At 43.2% G+C, this 16785-nt stretch overlaps 1 protein-coding gene across 15 annotated transcripts in view; it reads left to right on the forward strand.

Moving 5' to 3' along the window:
- Positions 1-16785, forward strand: part of PLCB4 (phospholipase C beta 4) — a 482400-nt gene that overhangs the window by 320826 nt on the left and 144789 nt on the right. For all 15 annotated transcript variants that reach the window (XM_025000312.2, XM_059892392.1, XM_025000311.2 and 12 more), the window contains 2 exons: positions 365-424; positions 1865-2008. In XM_025000312.2, coding sequence (XP_024856080.1) covers positions 365-424; positions 1865-2008 — 204 coding nt within the window. The remainder of the gene's footprint in view (positions 1-364; positions 425-1864; positions 2009-16785) is intronic.

Genomic DNA, 16785 nt, shown 5'->3' on the forward strand with positions numbered 1-16785 from the left:
GCCCTTTGAAGTTGTTTTGCTGAAACCCTTTGCTTTGGGGAGTTGAGGGTTTTAGAGCGAGAGCCACCCGTTCTCCCTGCCTAGAGCCTTACAGTAAACACTGCACTTTCCTTCACCACAACTCAGTGTCAGTGTATTGGTTTTACTTCACGCACATGAATGGACCAAAGTTTGGTTGGAAAATATCTTGACTATTTTTGATTGTTGAAAATTATTATTGTTGTTATTACTTGTTTTTAATCCTGCTTCTGCCTCACTTGAATCAGCATTGCTTTCATCATCACAAACATTTGCAAATCACCTGTCTGTGCTGTAGGTCTGGCAGAATTTAGACTCACTGCTGTGTTATGTGCTCTCTTTGCAGGAAGGCCAAGTGCTAGAATGCTCCCTCATCAACAGTGTTCGGCTGGGAGCCACACCGAAGGTACCCACGCTTGGTGTCTGTTGTTCTTTGGACACAGACTGTTGTGTAACCCCTTTGTTGTTGTTTAGTCACTCATTTGTGTCACCTCTTGTGACCCCAAGGACTGTAGCCTAGCAGGCTACTCTTCCATGGGATTTCCCAGGCAAGAGTACTGCAGCGGGTTGCATTTCCTTCTCCAGGGGATCTTCCTGATCTGGGGTCGAAACCTTGTCTCCTGCCTTGCAGGCATATTCCTTACCACTGAGCCACCGGGGAGGCCCATTACTGCCCCCAAATGAAGAACAGATACAGTTTAGAAATCTCATCTGTAATGGTTGGGTGATTTAGGTTGCATTGGGTTTAATTAGAAATTGTTATTAACCTCTGAAAATAATGACCCTTGTGTGATATGAGCATCGAAGTAAACTGTTCCCTTAACTCAGAAATTAATCTGGCAAGCACCCCTTCCCCCTATCCCCACCTTCTTTTTCAGCAAACAGTGAGTCACTTCTGGTCCATGGCTGATGTGGAAATTTAGATGACTCGGGTAGTTCCATGTCTGTGCACCTGTGCACGCAGACCCTGGCTCACCTTGAAGGCTCAGTTTGCCTCTGAGAAAAGAGAATGACAGAGCACATAAATAAGCCTCTTCACAGTGATTGATTTGTTTGAATGAGAAGCTATTTGCGCTAGGAATTTAAAAGATGGTTTTTCCCCTAGAATATTCCAGCACGGCATGTATCCCTTTTCCATAATAGTCTTGCAGGTCTGCAGGTGTTTAGATGTTCAAAACAAAATTATAATTGTTCCTCACTTTGTTTTTGGTTTCTGTTAGTGACCCTCTTTAATGTTAGTTTAAAATCTCTGTATAACTACCTTGGCATTTCCGCCTGAGTTCTTTCAGAGGACAAAGCCGCTATTTTATCTGCTAATTAGGGCAAACTTACACAGTTTTCATTCCAAATGAGGAGGCCAGGACTCCTGGAGATGCACGTGTTCATTCTTTGTGTCCAGGCTATTTGAAAGACTCAATCTCACTTTAAACAACTTGAGGTTGCTGACTGTGGCAGTGCCCTGCATGTGTGTGCATGAATCCCCCGCGACTGTTCTCTGTGAGAAACCCCTTGGACCTTTGCAGACAGTCAGGTCTCAGGCACAGCCTTTGAGTCCTGTTGCCATAGTTCACGTCCTCGATAGCTACAGCCCTCAATTGAAAGGAGGACCCTGCCTCCCCACCTTCTAAATCAATAACTGTATAATACCTTTCTTACCAGGTGAGATCCAGTAATGTGTAGTGTGATAGATTTTACCTATATGAGTTTTAGAATGACACTAGATATCTGGACATTTTTAGATAGAATGAAGAATTTGCTTTACTGGATGTTTTTACATCAAATGTAGTTTCTTTTTCTATGCTCTGTGATCTAATGTACTTTTTTTCCTATCTGTCTACCTCTATAGGATCCCAAAATTTTGGCTGCTCTTGAAGCTCTTGGCAAATCAGAAAATGATCTGGAAGGGCGGATAGTTTGCGTCTGCAGTGGTGCAGATCTGGTGAACATCAGTTTCACGTACATGGTGGCTGAAAATCCAGAAATAACTAAGGTATCCTCCGTGACACAGCCTCCTTCCATTCCCATATGGACATGTGTGGTGCACATAATTTTTCATGTATAATGTCATTTTGATATATATTTTGAATTGTATAATTTAATTTAAATTTTAAAGAAAGTTTCCATTGCTTGTTAGAATGTTGCCCTAAAAAATTCAGCAAGCACAATACCCTTTCAGCGTGTCACTCACGAATACCAGCAGCCTGAACACTGACTGTGATATGTTATACGAACCTCTCTAACCAGAATGTACACAAGAATCATCTGGGATTTAGTAAAAATGCAGATTCTGATTCAGTAGGTCTGAGGTGAGGACACATTCTCCCTTTCTAACAAGCTCGCAGTTGATGCTGATGCTACTGGTCTGAGAACCACAGTTTGACTAGCAAAGAGTTAGATCAGCACTACCCAGCTGAAATATAATGCAAGCCACAGATGTAGTTTAATTTTTCCTGGTAGCCAGAGGTAAAATTAATTTCATTATTTTATATTCCACATAGAAGTGATACCATATGGCATTTACCTTTCCCTGCCTGGCTTACTTCACTTAGTGTGATCCTCTCTTAAGCCCATCCATGTTGCTGCAAATGGCCTTATTTCATTCTTTTTTACGGCTGAGTCGTAGTCCGTTGTATGAATGTACCACATCGTCTTTATCCATTCCTCTGTCAACGGGCGTTTAGATTGGTTCCATGTCTTGGCTGTTGTAAGCAATGTTGCTCTGAACACAAGGATGCATGTATCTTTTTAAATTCTGGTATGTCATTTTGTAACCCAATATGTCATTTTAGTAGGAAATCAATATATAATCAATTAACATATTTTACATTCTTCTGTTCATACAAAGTTGTCAAAATATAATACGCATTTTCAGTTCAGATGAACTGCATCTCAGTTGCTGCATATGGGTGTGGCTACCCTGTTAGTGCACGTCTAGATAATTCATACCCACCCTGCCTGTAAGCTATGAAAGTGTTGGGTTATGATCCATCTTAGTACCATAAGCAGCCTACCATTGCCCTGGCAAGTGAGTCTTAAAGAAATATTGCCCAAAGTAGAAAGCCTCGAATGTCATTCACTCTCCTGCACGTTGTCTGTCTTCAGGCAGTATTACCTGTAGATAGAGCACCATTATCTTTGCGTAAAATGTGTGAAGAGGCCTGGGCCTCTGCTCTTCCATGGCAGAGATCTGGGTTTGGGAGACTGGGAGGTGGGCATTTTATTTTCCCATTGATCCTGCAAGTAGAAGCTCAGTACAGGGTTGAATGAGAAAGGTCATCATTAGAAATATTGAACTTTAGAGCCCTCAGGGAATATCCAGGTAAGATTATTTGATGAAACTGAGATGAGAAGACTTTACCCTGGACCCAGAATCAAGGGGTGCAGAATTGAGTTCTACAGATACTGAGACCTTCAAGACTCACCCTCACAGATACTGAGACTGTCAAGACTCTTTCACCCTCACTCACAAAGTGTGGTCCACTTTCTAGCTGCACACACTCAGTGGGAACTCCCTGCACATTAGAATCTTAGGCCCACATAGACCTACAGATCCAGAATCTTCATTACTAACAAGCTCCTCCGCACCCCTCTGCCTGCCCAGTGACTCATATGTGCAGTAAAGTTTGAGAAGCTCCCAACTGTGGCTCTGGGTCCAGGCAGGAATGGATGTTTCATATGACATGAGAGCCTTTGCTTCTGTACTTGCATGGCTTGGTTGGTTTTATGCTGCTTTTCCGGATCACCTCGCTTTGGGAGAACAGATGTTGCTTTCAATATTTTTCTTTCATTACGGTGCTCAGATCAACACCCATTTGGATGGTTTCTTGAACCCTGCTGATCTAAACAAGCGTTGTTTCTAGTGCACGCTAATGTTATTTGCTACAAAGGTCTTTCTGGTTGCTATTTGCCATAGCAACATTCAATCCCAGAAGTCCATGCTGATCACCCAGAAAGAGAAAGACTTGTTAACCAGACAGATATTTAGATGCTTGAAATTTTGCAAAATGACAGTTCTGTAGACCTGTGTCATTCTTTTGTCAACTTGTCGTATTACAAGAAACCCTATGACTCATATGACCTTAAGAATCTGGGATAGGGAACAAGTTGCCTAGCCTCTTCCTCTTCCCAGTTGAGTGACCAAGACACACGAGTGGCCTCCCTGAACCTCACCTGCTTCATCTCAGAATGGAACAGCATCACAGTGCCTGCTCATAGGATTGCTATGTAGGTTACAAGATGCATTATGTGGAAAGTGCCTGTGCCTTTCTCATCAAAAGCCCCCAGTGTACATTCACTGTTCAGATTACAGAGTCCTAGAATTTCAGAGCTGGAGGTGGAACTGAGACACTGCATTTTTCAGATGTAGAAGAGGAAGCCAAGAAGTGAAAAGAACTCGCCTGAGTCTACCCAGCAGGCTAGGCCAGAGTCCAGCCTAAAACTCAGCCTTCTGATTTCTTGTGTGATACTGTCAACTCCACCCCGTCCCTGAGCAAGTACAGCCCTGGGAAGGTGGCTCGGATCAGTAAATCGAAATGTCCTTACTTCCATGCTTTGATTGCTGCAGTCTTGTTTTACTTAAGAGCCATGGTCTGAACCCTATAGTCACAAATACATGATATATAAGTCTGTGTTCCAGGGCAGAAGTCTATACTTAAAGATAAGATGTGGGGTTTTTTGTGGTCATACCCATTTTGACATGAATACAACTTAGGAGCCCAGGATCATGGGACCATAGAACAGCTCTTAGCTAGCGATATTCTGTTCACGTTATCACAGAAGTCAGTTAAAGCAAACCATCATTTTTAAAAATTACACTTGCAGACCTTAAACACTCTTATGGCAGGCTGAGCTTGGGTTGGAAAAGAATTTCCAGACACAGAGCCTTTCAGAAGGGAGTGAGTTTATTAAGAACACAGAGCAGAGATAGCGTGGGCACTGCGAGTGCAGCAGGCCAGACTCCTGACGGACCAGGGAGAGGCGACACTTTCCGTGGGTTAGTAGCCGGTTTTTATAGCCTCAAGACAAAGCAGATTCCTGCTGGAGGCTTGGCTTTAGGTGACTGGTTAAGGCATGATAGGGTGATCATGGGGTGGCATTTTTGCTGAATTTGGTGTCAGGAAGCTGGTTGGTGATGATCAGGGGGCCTTTGGGGCCACGGTTACAAAGGGGCTCGGTCAGCTTCAGAGGTGCCCTTGGCTCTGGGCTCCACTTCTGTGGCCTTGGCGCAAGGCCTCACACCTGTGGCCTGGGACAGAACTCCACAAAGACGCTATTCTAACTTGAAACATATAGATTTGGTACAGTTGTTGGCCAATCTTTTAATGTTAGGGCCAAAATCTTTGCATTCAGTTTGGGTCTATTGGTTGTGGTTGATGGATTTTTTGCCATGTGTGCTCAGGCTTGTCCAACTCTTTGTGGCCCTATGGACAGTAGCCAAGCAGGCGCCTCTGTCCATGGAATTTTCCAGGCAAGAATACTAGAGTGGGTTGCCATTTCCTACTCCAGGGGATTTTCCTGAACCCAGGATAGAACCTTTGTCTCTTGCATCTCTGAACTGGTAGGCAGATTCTTTACCGCTAGCACCACCTGGGAAGCCTTTTTTTTTTCCACTTGTACTTCACCCATAATGCATTGTCTGAAATATCCAGTTTGTTTCTTTAAAACACAACTGAGTCGACTTTAAAGACATTCTTGGAGCAGTTAAAGAACAGAATCCTCCAATTGACTAACTTCTTTCCCTAATCTTTTAGTTGTCTCATTTACATAGAACTCGAGAAAAAATTCTTCGCAACTTACCTTTAAAGAAATCTTCCCAAGTATTCACTGAAAGAACCAGCCACCCTCTTTCCTTCCACAAGCATTTTTTACTGATTGATGTAGTTTTTATTACAAACAGGTATAGAAATAAACATAAATAACTCATGGTACTCATGCAAGATGAGAGCAGAAACTTACAAAATGTTGAAAAATAGCTTATTAACTGTGAGGATTAGCCATTCCCTGGGTGGTCAGAATGTTTTGATTGTTTTATGCCATCTGACAAGTCTTGGTCTGCCCAGTGATATAGAAGTTTTAAGAGGCTTTCTAGTACAGACCTTGCTTAGGAGTATTTATTTGAGATTCTTGAGTCTATTCTTAATTCCTGGGCTTGTATGATACTTACAGTCCAATGATTCTGAAAAATTCACTTAACCAAACATTGAATCCAGGCAGATGGGATTCATCAATTCATGTCCTGTCGACGGAGGACCAGCTTTCCCATGTGGGACCTTGCCTGACTCTGAAAGTCATCTTACTTCCTTGTTCCTCCACTTCCTAAAAGGCTTCTCTGATATCTTTTCTTATTTCAAGTGGGTGTTTTAAGAGTCAATAACATTTAACGTGAAGTCTTACTTTACTAGAGTTAAGGTTTCAAATAAATACAAAATATTTTCACAGTACCCGAGACAGTGAAAATGATGGTGCATTTTCTTGTTTAGATAAAAGATGCTGCTGCCAAGTTGCCTTCTCGAGATAAAAGATGACACTTGTATAAAAAACACCCTTATAGCTCATCTTGTCTTTTCTTCAGCCATGCCCTCTGCTTAAAGAGTAAATAAGCTTGCCTAGTCCCTCTACCGGAGAAGGCAATGGCACCCCACTCCAGTACTCTTGCCTGGAAAATCCCATGGACGGAGGAGCCTGGTGGGCTGCAGTCCATGGGGTCACGAAGAGTCAGACATGACTGAGCGACTTCACTTTCACACATTGGAGAAGGAAGTGGCAACCCACTCCAGTGTTCTTGCCTGGAGAATCCCAGGGACGGGGGAGCCTGGTGGGCTGCCATCTGTGGGGTCACACAGGGTCGGACACGACCGAAGCAACTTAGTAGCAGCAGCAGCAGCAGTCCCTCTACCTCTTTAACAAGATTTGAGCTCAATTTTATAGAGCTTTCTCCCCTATGGAATAAATGTCTGATAGGATCCTAAACGTAAGGCCACATCAAACCTTCCAGCCACATCCTTCCGGTTGCTGAGGCCACGGACACTCTCCTCGTGTGTCCTGATCGGTCTGTTAGCAAACACTCTGTGTCTAGAATCTAGCTGATTCTACCATCACCATCACTGCAGTGCTCTCCAACTCAATACCATTTCTCCCCTAATTCTCTGCCTTGACCTTACCTGTTGTAGTCTGTTCCCAAAATAGCAGTTGGAAGGATGTTTCTAGGAAGTAATTCAGATCCCATCACTGATGCTTAGAATCCTCCAAGGCTTACGGGGCCTTAAAGAGTCCCTTCTCACCTCCCTTCCTCTGGCTGCTACCACCCCCCTCCCTATTTCCTTCCAGCCTCGGGAACTTCGCCCGTGCATACAATTCCTTTTGCCTGGAACACGCGATTCCCCAGTTACATGCAGCGTTCCTCCCTCACATTTCTCTGCTGGAACCTCACCTTAGCTGCCTGCCGCATCTCCCCTCAGCACATGCTAACTCCTTGTCCTGCTTTATTTTCCTTCGTAGCGCGTACCACTACTAACACGCCATACGTTCACTTATTGCCTTCCCATTCCCTGCTACATCCTAGCATCTAGAACCTTCAGCGCCTGACATGTAATCAGTGCTCAGTACATACATTTTGTTGTTTTGTATATATAAAGTGTTTTTATGTGGGCCATCTTTAAACTCTAGTGAATTTGTTTCCATATTGCTTCAGTTTTATGTTTTGGTTTGTTGGCCATGGGACATGTGGGATCTGAGCTCCCCAACCAGGGACTGAACCTGCTCCCAAGGGAAGTCCCTTTTTATATATATATATATATATCAGATCAGATGCTCAGTTGTGTCTGACTCTTTTTGACCCCATGAATCGCAGCACGCCAGGCCTCGCTGTCCATCACCAACTCCCGGCGTTCACTGAGACTCACGTCCATCGAGTCAGTGATGCCATCCAGCCATCTCATATATATATATATATAATTTCCAGAATGACAAAGAAACATGTAACAGTGGCAGCCTCCTGGAGTGGAATCAGACGCAGAGAGAAAGATGTTTGTTTTTCTCTTCTCGCTTGTCTTTTTTGGTATGATTTATTTTTTCTTTTTCATTATTAACCTTAATTTGTATTGGACTATAGCTGCTTTACAATGTTGTGTTAGTTCCCGCTGTTCAGCACAGTGAATCAGCTGCATGCACACATACATCCCCTCTTTCTTGGATTTCCTCCCCATCTGGGTCACTGCAGAGCACTGAGCAGAGCTCTCTGAGCTGCACAGCAGGTTCTCATTGGTTGTCTATTTTATGCATAGTATCTATAGTGTATATGTGTCACTCCCTGGCTCCCAGTTCATCACACCCTCTTTCCCCCTCAGTGTCCATACATTTGCCCTCATTTTATTGAGGTTTATGGTCTGAATCCATAAACTCTAACCTAGGTGATAACCTTAAAGTTTTTTACAGTTTAGCTATAATAAAAGCTAGGAGAATGATGTTTGGATAAGAAAACCAAGAAAATGTGATTCAATCATAATCCAAAATGTCTGGGATTCCATGGCATTATTTTTAGAGTCACTTTTCAGGATGTAAGGGGGCTGTTGCTGAGGATCCATGACAAGCCTGGAGGCTGTAACCCCAGTGTCTTGACCTCTTTCCAATTGAGATCATTATTTTCTGCTTCCCTAAATCCTTCCTGTCATTCCAGTTAGAAAACTCTGCTTTCATTTCCTCTCCTTAAAGGTCTTCTGTTAAAAGGAATTGCTAGCAAATTGCTGGTACTTTTTCCTCAAATCCAGTATGCCTTTGGGTAATCGGTGTGTCTGATTGGTCACATAACCTAAAACATCTATAAGTAAAAACAATTGCATGGAGGAGATATTTCCCATTTTTTTTCTAAACTGTATGTAATAGAGCTTTTTTCTGAATCCTCCTCATCTCTCTGCCACTGTTTTACGATAAACCCTATTGTGCTGTGTGCTTAGTCGCTCAGTTGTGTCCAACTCTTTGCGGCCCTGGGGACTGTAGCCCGCCAGGCTCTTCTATGCATAGGGATTCTCCAGGCGAGAATACTGGAGTGGGTAGCCATTCACTCCTCCAGGGGATCTTCCCAACCCAGGGATCGAACCCAGGTCTCCCATGTTGCAGGCGGATTCTTTACTGTCTGAGCCACCAAGGAAGCCCATAAACCCTACAAAAAATGCCAAATATTGTAATAAACTTCTTTAGTTAGAAGAGAAATTTGGTTTCTCTGATGTATTTTTTCTCTCTTAGGATACAACTAGCGGGGGAAGATTTTGTCTCTGGCGTGTTGAAGGGAGTTCAGATGTCTTTCATTTAGTTCCAGCTGGTGCTACAGAGCAAACTGCAAGCACAGTCACTGTTCATAAGACTGAAAGACAACCCTCTTTGAAAATCTCCACAAATAAATATGTTATTTTATACCAAGTTGAATTTTATTTTGATTACAAAAATAAGCTGTTATTATGAAGTTCAAAATGCACAGATTTGGATTTGAGTTTAGACAACTTCCAGACTGCTCATCATACTTTCTGTAGGTTGTAAATATTTGGCAAACCCCATAAATTATGCTTTGTAACCAAGTCATCAAATAAACCCATGATTGAATACTGTAGAAAGTAAATTACAAAAATGTTGTGTCTTCTTTTTGTAGACAAAAAAGATAAGGTCAGATAGTTTATTACAGGTAATAAAATCGTATTTTAGTCAATTGGATTGAATGTCAGAATCACTCTGCTGAATTGAAATTATGTTGAGTGGAAGAATCACTGCAAAAGTTCTTGGAGAAGGGATTTATTCTTTGTTTTGTTAAGGAAGAAAAATCAAGTTCACATTTAGTCAGTGCTGGCTAATGGCTTTGCTCACACTCTGCAGAGCTCCCCTGAGATTTCCAGGTGGTGCTAGTGGTAAAGGGCCCACGTGCCAAGGCAGAGACAAAAGAGACTCGAGTTCGATCCCTGGGTCGGGAAGGTCTCTTGGAGGAGGGTGTGGCAACCCACTCCGTTATTCTTGCCTGGAAAATGCCATGGGCAGAGGAGCCTGGCAGACTGCAGTCCATAGGGTCGAATTGCAAAGGGTCACAAACACCACTGAAGCGACTTAGCACTCATGCAGAGCTCCCCTCCTTTCAACTAGGTCCTCTACCCATCGGCAAGCACTGACCTACTCAAAGGGATCTAACCAGAAGCCTCACCTGGGACTTTCTTAAAAATGCAAATTCTTGGGTCTTTTGCCAGCCTAATAAATCTGAAATTCTCAGAATGGAGCTCAGCTATCTGTTTTGTTTCTCTTTTTGTTAATCAAAGTGTAACTGATTAATATAACAGTTATATTAATATACAATGTTATAAACAATTAAGATAAACAATGGTATGTTAATTTGAGGGCACATCATCGTGATTCAGTATTTTTACAGTAATATTTTAACTAGCCTCCCAGGTGATTCTGATGCTGGATGAAGTTTAAGTCCCCATTTGCTTAGCATACAAATGGACTTAGTCCAAATATTTTAGCCACTTTGAACCCAAACAAGTTTTTATCAAATTAATTGACTGCAGCAGGCAGGTGAATCTATGGACCTACTGATTCCTGTGGCCTTATCAGAAATGGTTAGAATTCACTAATACAAAAAGCATGATTAAAATGAATTTATTTCTGTGACCCTAGGTGGGAAAAAGCTATTTCTTGAAGTGTAGTTTTAATTGTGTTAGCTATCCAGTGGTTCTCAAAGTGTGGTCCCTGACCAGCAGCTTCAGCGGTACCTGGGAACTTAATCCAAGATGTGAGATCTTAGGCTCTGCCCTAGTGCTCAAGTTGAGGAGCTCAAGGTTAGAGCTGCTGCCCTGCAGAAAAGCTCTGTAAGGAGTTTCTCCTGCTTCTCTTGCAGAGCAGCCTTGAGGAACTTGCATTTACTGGTTTGAGGAACTTACATTTACTGGTTTGCTGCCTAGGCTCACCTGAGCCGATGCCTGCTGAATGCTAAAGGAGCTCAGTTGTAAATCTGCATTTCCCATCCATCGTCCAAGCCCCAATATACTAATTGATTTAAGTTCTTCACCACATTGTCTCATGGTTTTTTGAGGCTCAAGTTTGAGATGGGGTGCGTGTATGTGAGCGTGTGTGTGTGTTTCGTGTTTCCAAGAGTGACTGTTGGCGTGCTTTTGTTTTATTTTTTCTTTAAACCATCCCAAATTCATGGGAAGCAAATCAGCAAGGTGCAGTAAAAAGTTTTCTTAAGGACAAGCTGTGAATTGGAGCAAATGAGTGGATGTGTATTTGTGAGCTTTAAGTGTCCCCATCTCACCTAGGTGTTTTCTTCTTGCCAAAAAGAAAGTGGGGCTCATTTGCTTAATAGCTGGGTTGAATGTGGAGACCATGAAATTCTGAGCCTTGGGAGGGTCGTATGCATCAGCGCATGTGGAGTGGGTAACACTTGTCCTGGGGGCCTCCATGGCCACCTGTCATCTTTGCCCTCCCTTCCTCCAGCAGTTCTCATGCTCCTCTTGCCAGACTGTCTGTCCCAGGATCCAGGACTTAGTGTCTGACCCATGGTGGTGCTCTTTGCACTCTGAAATTATTTATCTCTGTATTATCAAAAATTAGTTCCTTTAGACCAGAAGTTGTTGACCCAGATGCCTACGGGAGCCAGGGAGATGATGTGAGTAATGGAAAGGTGCTGGGAGACAGACAGGAATGGAATAGAATGTAGCGAAGTGAGGGGTACATACCCCATCTGGGGGCACTTACCTCTTGCCAGTTTTCCAACCATCAGAACATGGCCCAGAGGTTGCTAGATGGTTGTTGGTGGTGTTTTTTCCATGAGATACTGGACATCTGGATTTTTTACATGAAATTTCCTGATGTTAAAATGTTGACAAATATATTCATTTTTGTTAGCGCTGTGCGTGTCGAATAGCAAACTTGTCTGTGGATCATTTGGAACCTCAGCTCGAGACAACAGCCGGCATGCAGCATGGATGAACTTGCACTAAAGTGAATGCTAATGTTTGCATAATATGTTTACCTCACTGACATTTAAGTGAAGATGCCCTTTGTGTCTTTTTTCCTTCCTTCATTCAGCTGTTCATCCTAGAATTATTTTTTGATGAATTATAAATGTGGGCAAATCATTTCTTCTACATGGGCTTTCTTATCCTCATTTTTAAAAGAAGAGAGTTATAGTGAATGACCCTTGAAGTTACTTTCCCCTATAAAGACATGGAATTTCTTTACAAAACAAAAATGTGTACTAGATGCCAAGGAGGGTACTAATTAGTTGCTTGGATCCCTGTGTCTAAACTGAAGATTCTTTGGATGTAACAGAAGGTCATGGCTTGAGTAGTAGGAAGGATGCAACATGATCTTGACCTTCTAAAAAGATGATCATTTTAGTTGCTCAGTCCTGTCTGACTCCTTGCGACCCCATGGACTGTAGCCTGCCAGGCTCCTCTGTCCATGGGATTTTCCAGGCAAGAACACTGTAGTGCATTACTATGTCCTCCTTCAGGGGATCTTCTCAACCTAGGGACTGAACCCGAGTCTTTTATGTCTCCTGCCTTGGCAAGGAAGGTAATGCGGTAATAACATCGGGCTCAGAGCACTGCTTCTTAAAGTGAGGTCTGGACCAGCAGGGTCATCATCACCTGGGAACTTAGAAATGTAGGGTCTCAGGCTTATCCTCAGACCTGCTGAATCAGAGTCTGCATTTGCACAAGATCTCTAGGTGCTTCCTTTACACATTCAAGTTTGAGAAGTACAGTTGTACCTCCATATCCACAGGGAAATGGATCTAGGAAGCGCCCCCCCCCAACCCCTGAATATACCAAAATCCACAGACGCTCAAGTCCCTTGTATAAAATAACATTGTACTGTTGACCCTCAAATCTGTGGGTTCCACATCAGCAGACATCAGAGGGCCAGCTCTGCGGAGGTAGGATACAAGGAAATAAGTCGTTCTTGCCTTCAGCAGTTACACAAGGAGGAAGACCTGAGAAACGTGTGAAATCAAGAGACTGTTCCAGGTGAAATTGGAGATTTTAAATCTGATTAACTGAGAGCATGCTGCTAAGATCATCAGAAATTGAGGGCCCAGTTACTTTGGGGCAAGAGAGGAAGAGACAGTGAATTTAGAATACGTTCTCTGAGGGATGTGAGTGTCCCGGACTTGCTGTGGTCACACGGTGTGAAGGAGCTCACTGGCTGCTCATCTGCAGGCTGGCCCTGACCTCCTGTCTCTGTGTTCCCCGTCTCTACACCCCTTAACTTTCCAAAGGCGACTATCTTTATTTTTTTTAAACACCCCCGCCCCAGTTTCTTAAATCATCAAATGTGGGGTTTTAGTGTTATTTTTCTTAGTAAAACTCCTTACCAAAATGCACGTGCAGGAACCCAGCACTGGAGCTGGAAGAGGTTTCACTGTGGTTCTCAGGCGCCTTGTCGCTTTCATCAAGAAGGTTTCCTTGGGGTCACAGGGGGAGCAAAGTGAGAAAGAAGCCTCCAGTGAGGCCTGTCACAAGTGAATGCAAGTGATATTCACAAGAAATTAACTGTTTTAAGTGAACATTTTAGTGCCATTTAGTACATCACCTGGAGAAGGAAATGGCAACCCACTCCAGTCTTCTTGCCTGGAGAACCCCATGGACAGAGGAGCCTGGCGGGCTGTTGTTCATGGGGTCACAAAGAGTCAGACGTGACTCCGTGACTGAGCACAGTGTATCAGTGCTGTGCAACCATGACCGCATCTAGTTCTACAGCGGCATACCCCTCAAAGAAAGACCCGTGTCCGCTTAAGGAGTGCCCCCCTTCCCCCAATTTACAACCCCCATACTCTAATGTGTCTCTTTAATGTGCACACAGTTTTCTCTTATATTACGTTGGGCTCATGCCAGTACAATTTAACGTGAAAGTGAAAGTGTTAGTCACTCCGTTGTGTCTGACTCTTTGCAACTCCATGGACTGTAGCCCCCCAGGCTCCTCTGTCCATGGCATTTTCCAGGCAAGAATACTGGAGTGGGTAGCCATTCCCTTCTCCAGGAGATCTTCCTGACCCAGGGATCGAACCCAGGTCTCCCGCATTACAAGGCAATTCTTTACTGTCTGAGCCACCAGGAAAGCAGTTTAACATAGTACTATATTTTATCATTAACGGTTTTATCACATGTATTTTCTTGGCCTTTAAAATGTTTTCTTGGGCTTCAATGTAAGTCCCCATGACCTTTAAGGTGGGTTTTCTAGGTTGTTGCCTCTCTTGCTTCTCTGGAAACCTCTCAGCCTCTTCTGTTCCAAATGCTGTGATCTTCACAGGGGACATGTTTTCTCTGCTGAGGTTTCATGAACTCGAAGGTTTCCTGAGAAAAGACTCAGCCCTGGGCCCAGCCTGCAGTCACTCGGGTTGCCCTAATTGCAAGTGTTATCAAATGACTCTGCCAAGGGAATGCAAAATGAATTACTCTAATTGTACCAGAAGTTTGAATTTCACCTTTTGGCCCCTGGGACAGAAAAATGTCACTAGCTGTAAATTGCTTCTCCATTTACCACATAGCTCCAGTTTTTACTGCTAGCAAAAAAAAAAATGTCATTGGGAACATAATGTGTGTGTAACATGGGCCTACATGTGTTTGTGTGTTTTCTTATCTTTGGGGTATAATTGGAAGACGGGACACGTGAGGAGGTGGGTTCGCAATGCCTGAGATGAGACTCTCTTGCCTCTAAGGAAATAATTTAATAATCATAATAGCGCAGTCCATGGGCAGATCCAGCCCTCTGCTCTGACTTTTTTAAATGTTTATTTTGTTTATTTGGCTGTAGCGGGTCTTAGCTGCAGCACACAGGATCTTCAGTCTTCATGGCAGCATGCAGGGCTTTGGTTGCAATTTGTGAACTCTTGGTTGCAGCATGTGGGATCTAGTTCTCTGACCAGGGATCAAATCTGGGCCTCCTGTATTGGGAATGTGGAGTCTTAGCCACTGGACCACAGGGAATTCCCCCTCAGCCTGATTTTTGTATAGCCAGTGAGCTAAAAATGGCTTTTAAATTTTGAAAAGATTATTAAAACAAAACGTAAAAACTGTACAACAGACAGCTATATGTGGCCCCCAATTCCTGAAGTATTTATTGCCTGGCTCTTTACAGATAAAGTTCACTGGCCCCTAATAATTATAAGAAGAACAGCAGCAGTGAAGTTTTTATTTTATATTGGATGCTAGATACTGTTCAGAGTGCTTGGCAGGCATTATCTCCTTTAATTCTCAAAACAGTCCTGTGAGATGGATTATTCTCATTTGCAGAGGAAGAAATAGGCCCAGAGAGTTGAGTAGCTTGCCCAAGTTCACACAGACAATAAGTGGCGAGCTGGTGTCTTGAACCCAGGCACTGGGCCCTGGGTCCCGGGTCCACTCCAGGTCCTGTGTTCTGCACACGCTCTGCTGCAGCTCCCAATTGGAGGACTAGTCTCTTCCACTTGTAGCACAGTGTGTTGTTGCTGTACTTTTCAGGTAACAATTTAATGTCAATATTTCTGGGAAGTGTGGTCATAGGGCAGTGCTCTCGAAATCGGAGGCCTGCACAGTGTTTTCCGCAAAAAAGTCCACGTGCAAAGAAGGTTCTTTGGTCAAATGAGCATGAAGAAGCCTTGTTTAGCAGAATTTCTTTACTATAGCTATCTCATAAGCAGTGATATATTCTCATACCAGTCTCAGCCAGGAGGAGGGACATTCAGTTTTTTTTCCCCCAAATGGGTATGCATTCATTCATTCATTCATTCCTATTGAAGAGACACAATATCTTTCAGAACTACTGTTTTGCAAAGAAAAAAGTAAGCAAATGATGTCATAGAGGCATTGCTCAGCCCAATATTTTCCCAGATGTGTCAGAACAATCTAATGCAGACAGTCATTCATCTTTACCATTAACATCCTTTTTATTGTTTTCCTGCTGCCATGTCTCTTCCTTCCCTCCCCAATTTTTAGGGGAGAGAGCAGAGGAAGTGTGGGATTTTTTTCCATAAATGAAAGGAAATTAGATAATGAAACTCAAACCCTTTGATTTAAATTCTTTTTAGTACTTTTTATCTTGAAAGTCCTGTTTGGTTTGTGGGATTACCTGTACATTTGATCAGCCTGGACTGATCGGTGATGTTGCCTGGAAGTATAGACAGACAGAGGCTCCGTGACTGATGATACTTTCAGACCCTCAGCAGGTAGCATTTGTCTGCACGTCAAGTGGTGTTCATTTTGGCATGGCTTAATTTGCTAGTGTTGTCAACTGACATGTGTCAGGAGAAAAAGTGACCTCAGAGATCTTAAATACAGGCATCAGCCGCGGAAACAATTTCATGAACACCTTTTAATTCATCAGCTCTTCTCCCATCCCTCACCACCAGGATTCTGCAAATCTGACAGTTGAGACCAAAAATGCACTCTTACAAAACCGGTAGTTTCTGACCAGCATAAAATGATGCTTTGTGTTCTCTTAAAATCTTATAATTCTTCAATTATTTCAGAGTTCTCCATATGGATATAAAATATTGTTATGTAAAATAAACATGACATCTCATTTTCTTTTCTTTTTAAAAATGTTCATTTATTTGGTGGCATTGGGTCTGAGCTGCTGCGCATGGGATCCCGGCGGTTAGGCAGGGTCTTGTCCTTGGTGGAACATGGACTCTGTAGGTGTGGCACTCAGGCTTAGTTGCTCTGTACCATTGGTATCTCAGTTCCCTGACAGGGGATCAAACCCACGTCCCCTGCATTGCGTGGTGGTTTCTTAACGACGGGGCCACCA

Source organism: Bos taurus, chromosome 13, assembly GCF_002263795.3.
Source record: "Bos taurus isolate L1 Dominette 01449 registration number 42190680 breed Hereford chromosome 13, ARS-UCD2.0, whole genome shotgun sequence".
Taxonomy (NCBI): domain Eukaryota; kingdom Metazoa; phylum Chordata; class Mammalia; order Artiodactyla; family Bovidae; genus Bos; species Bos taurus.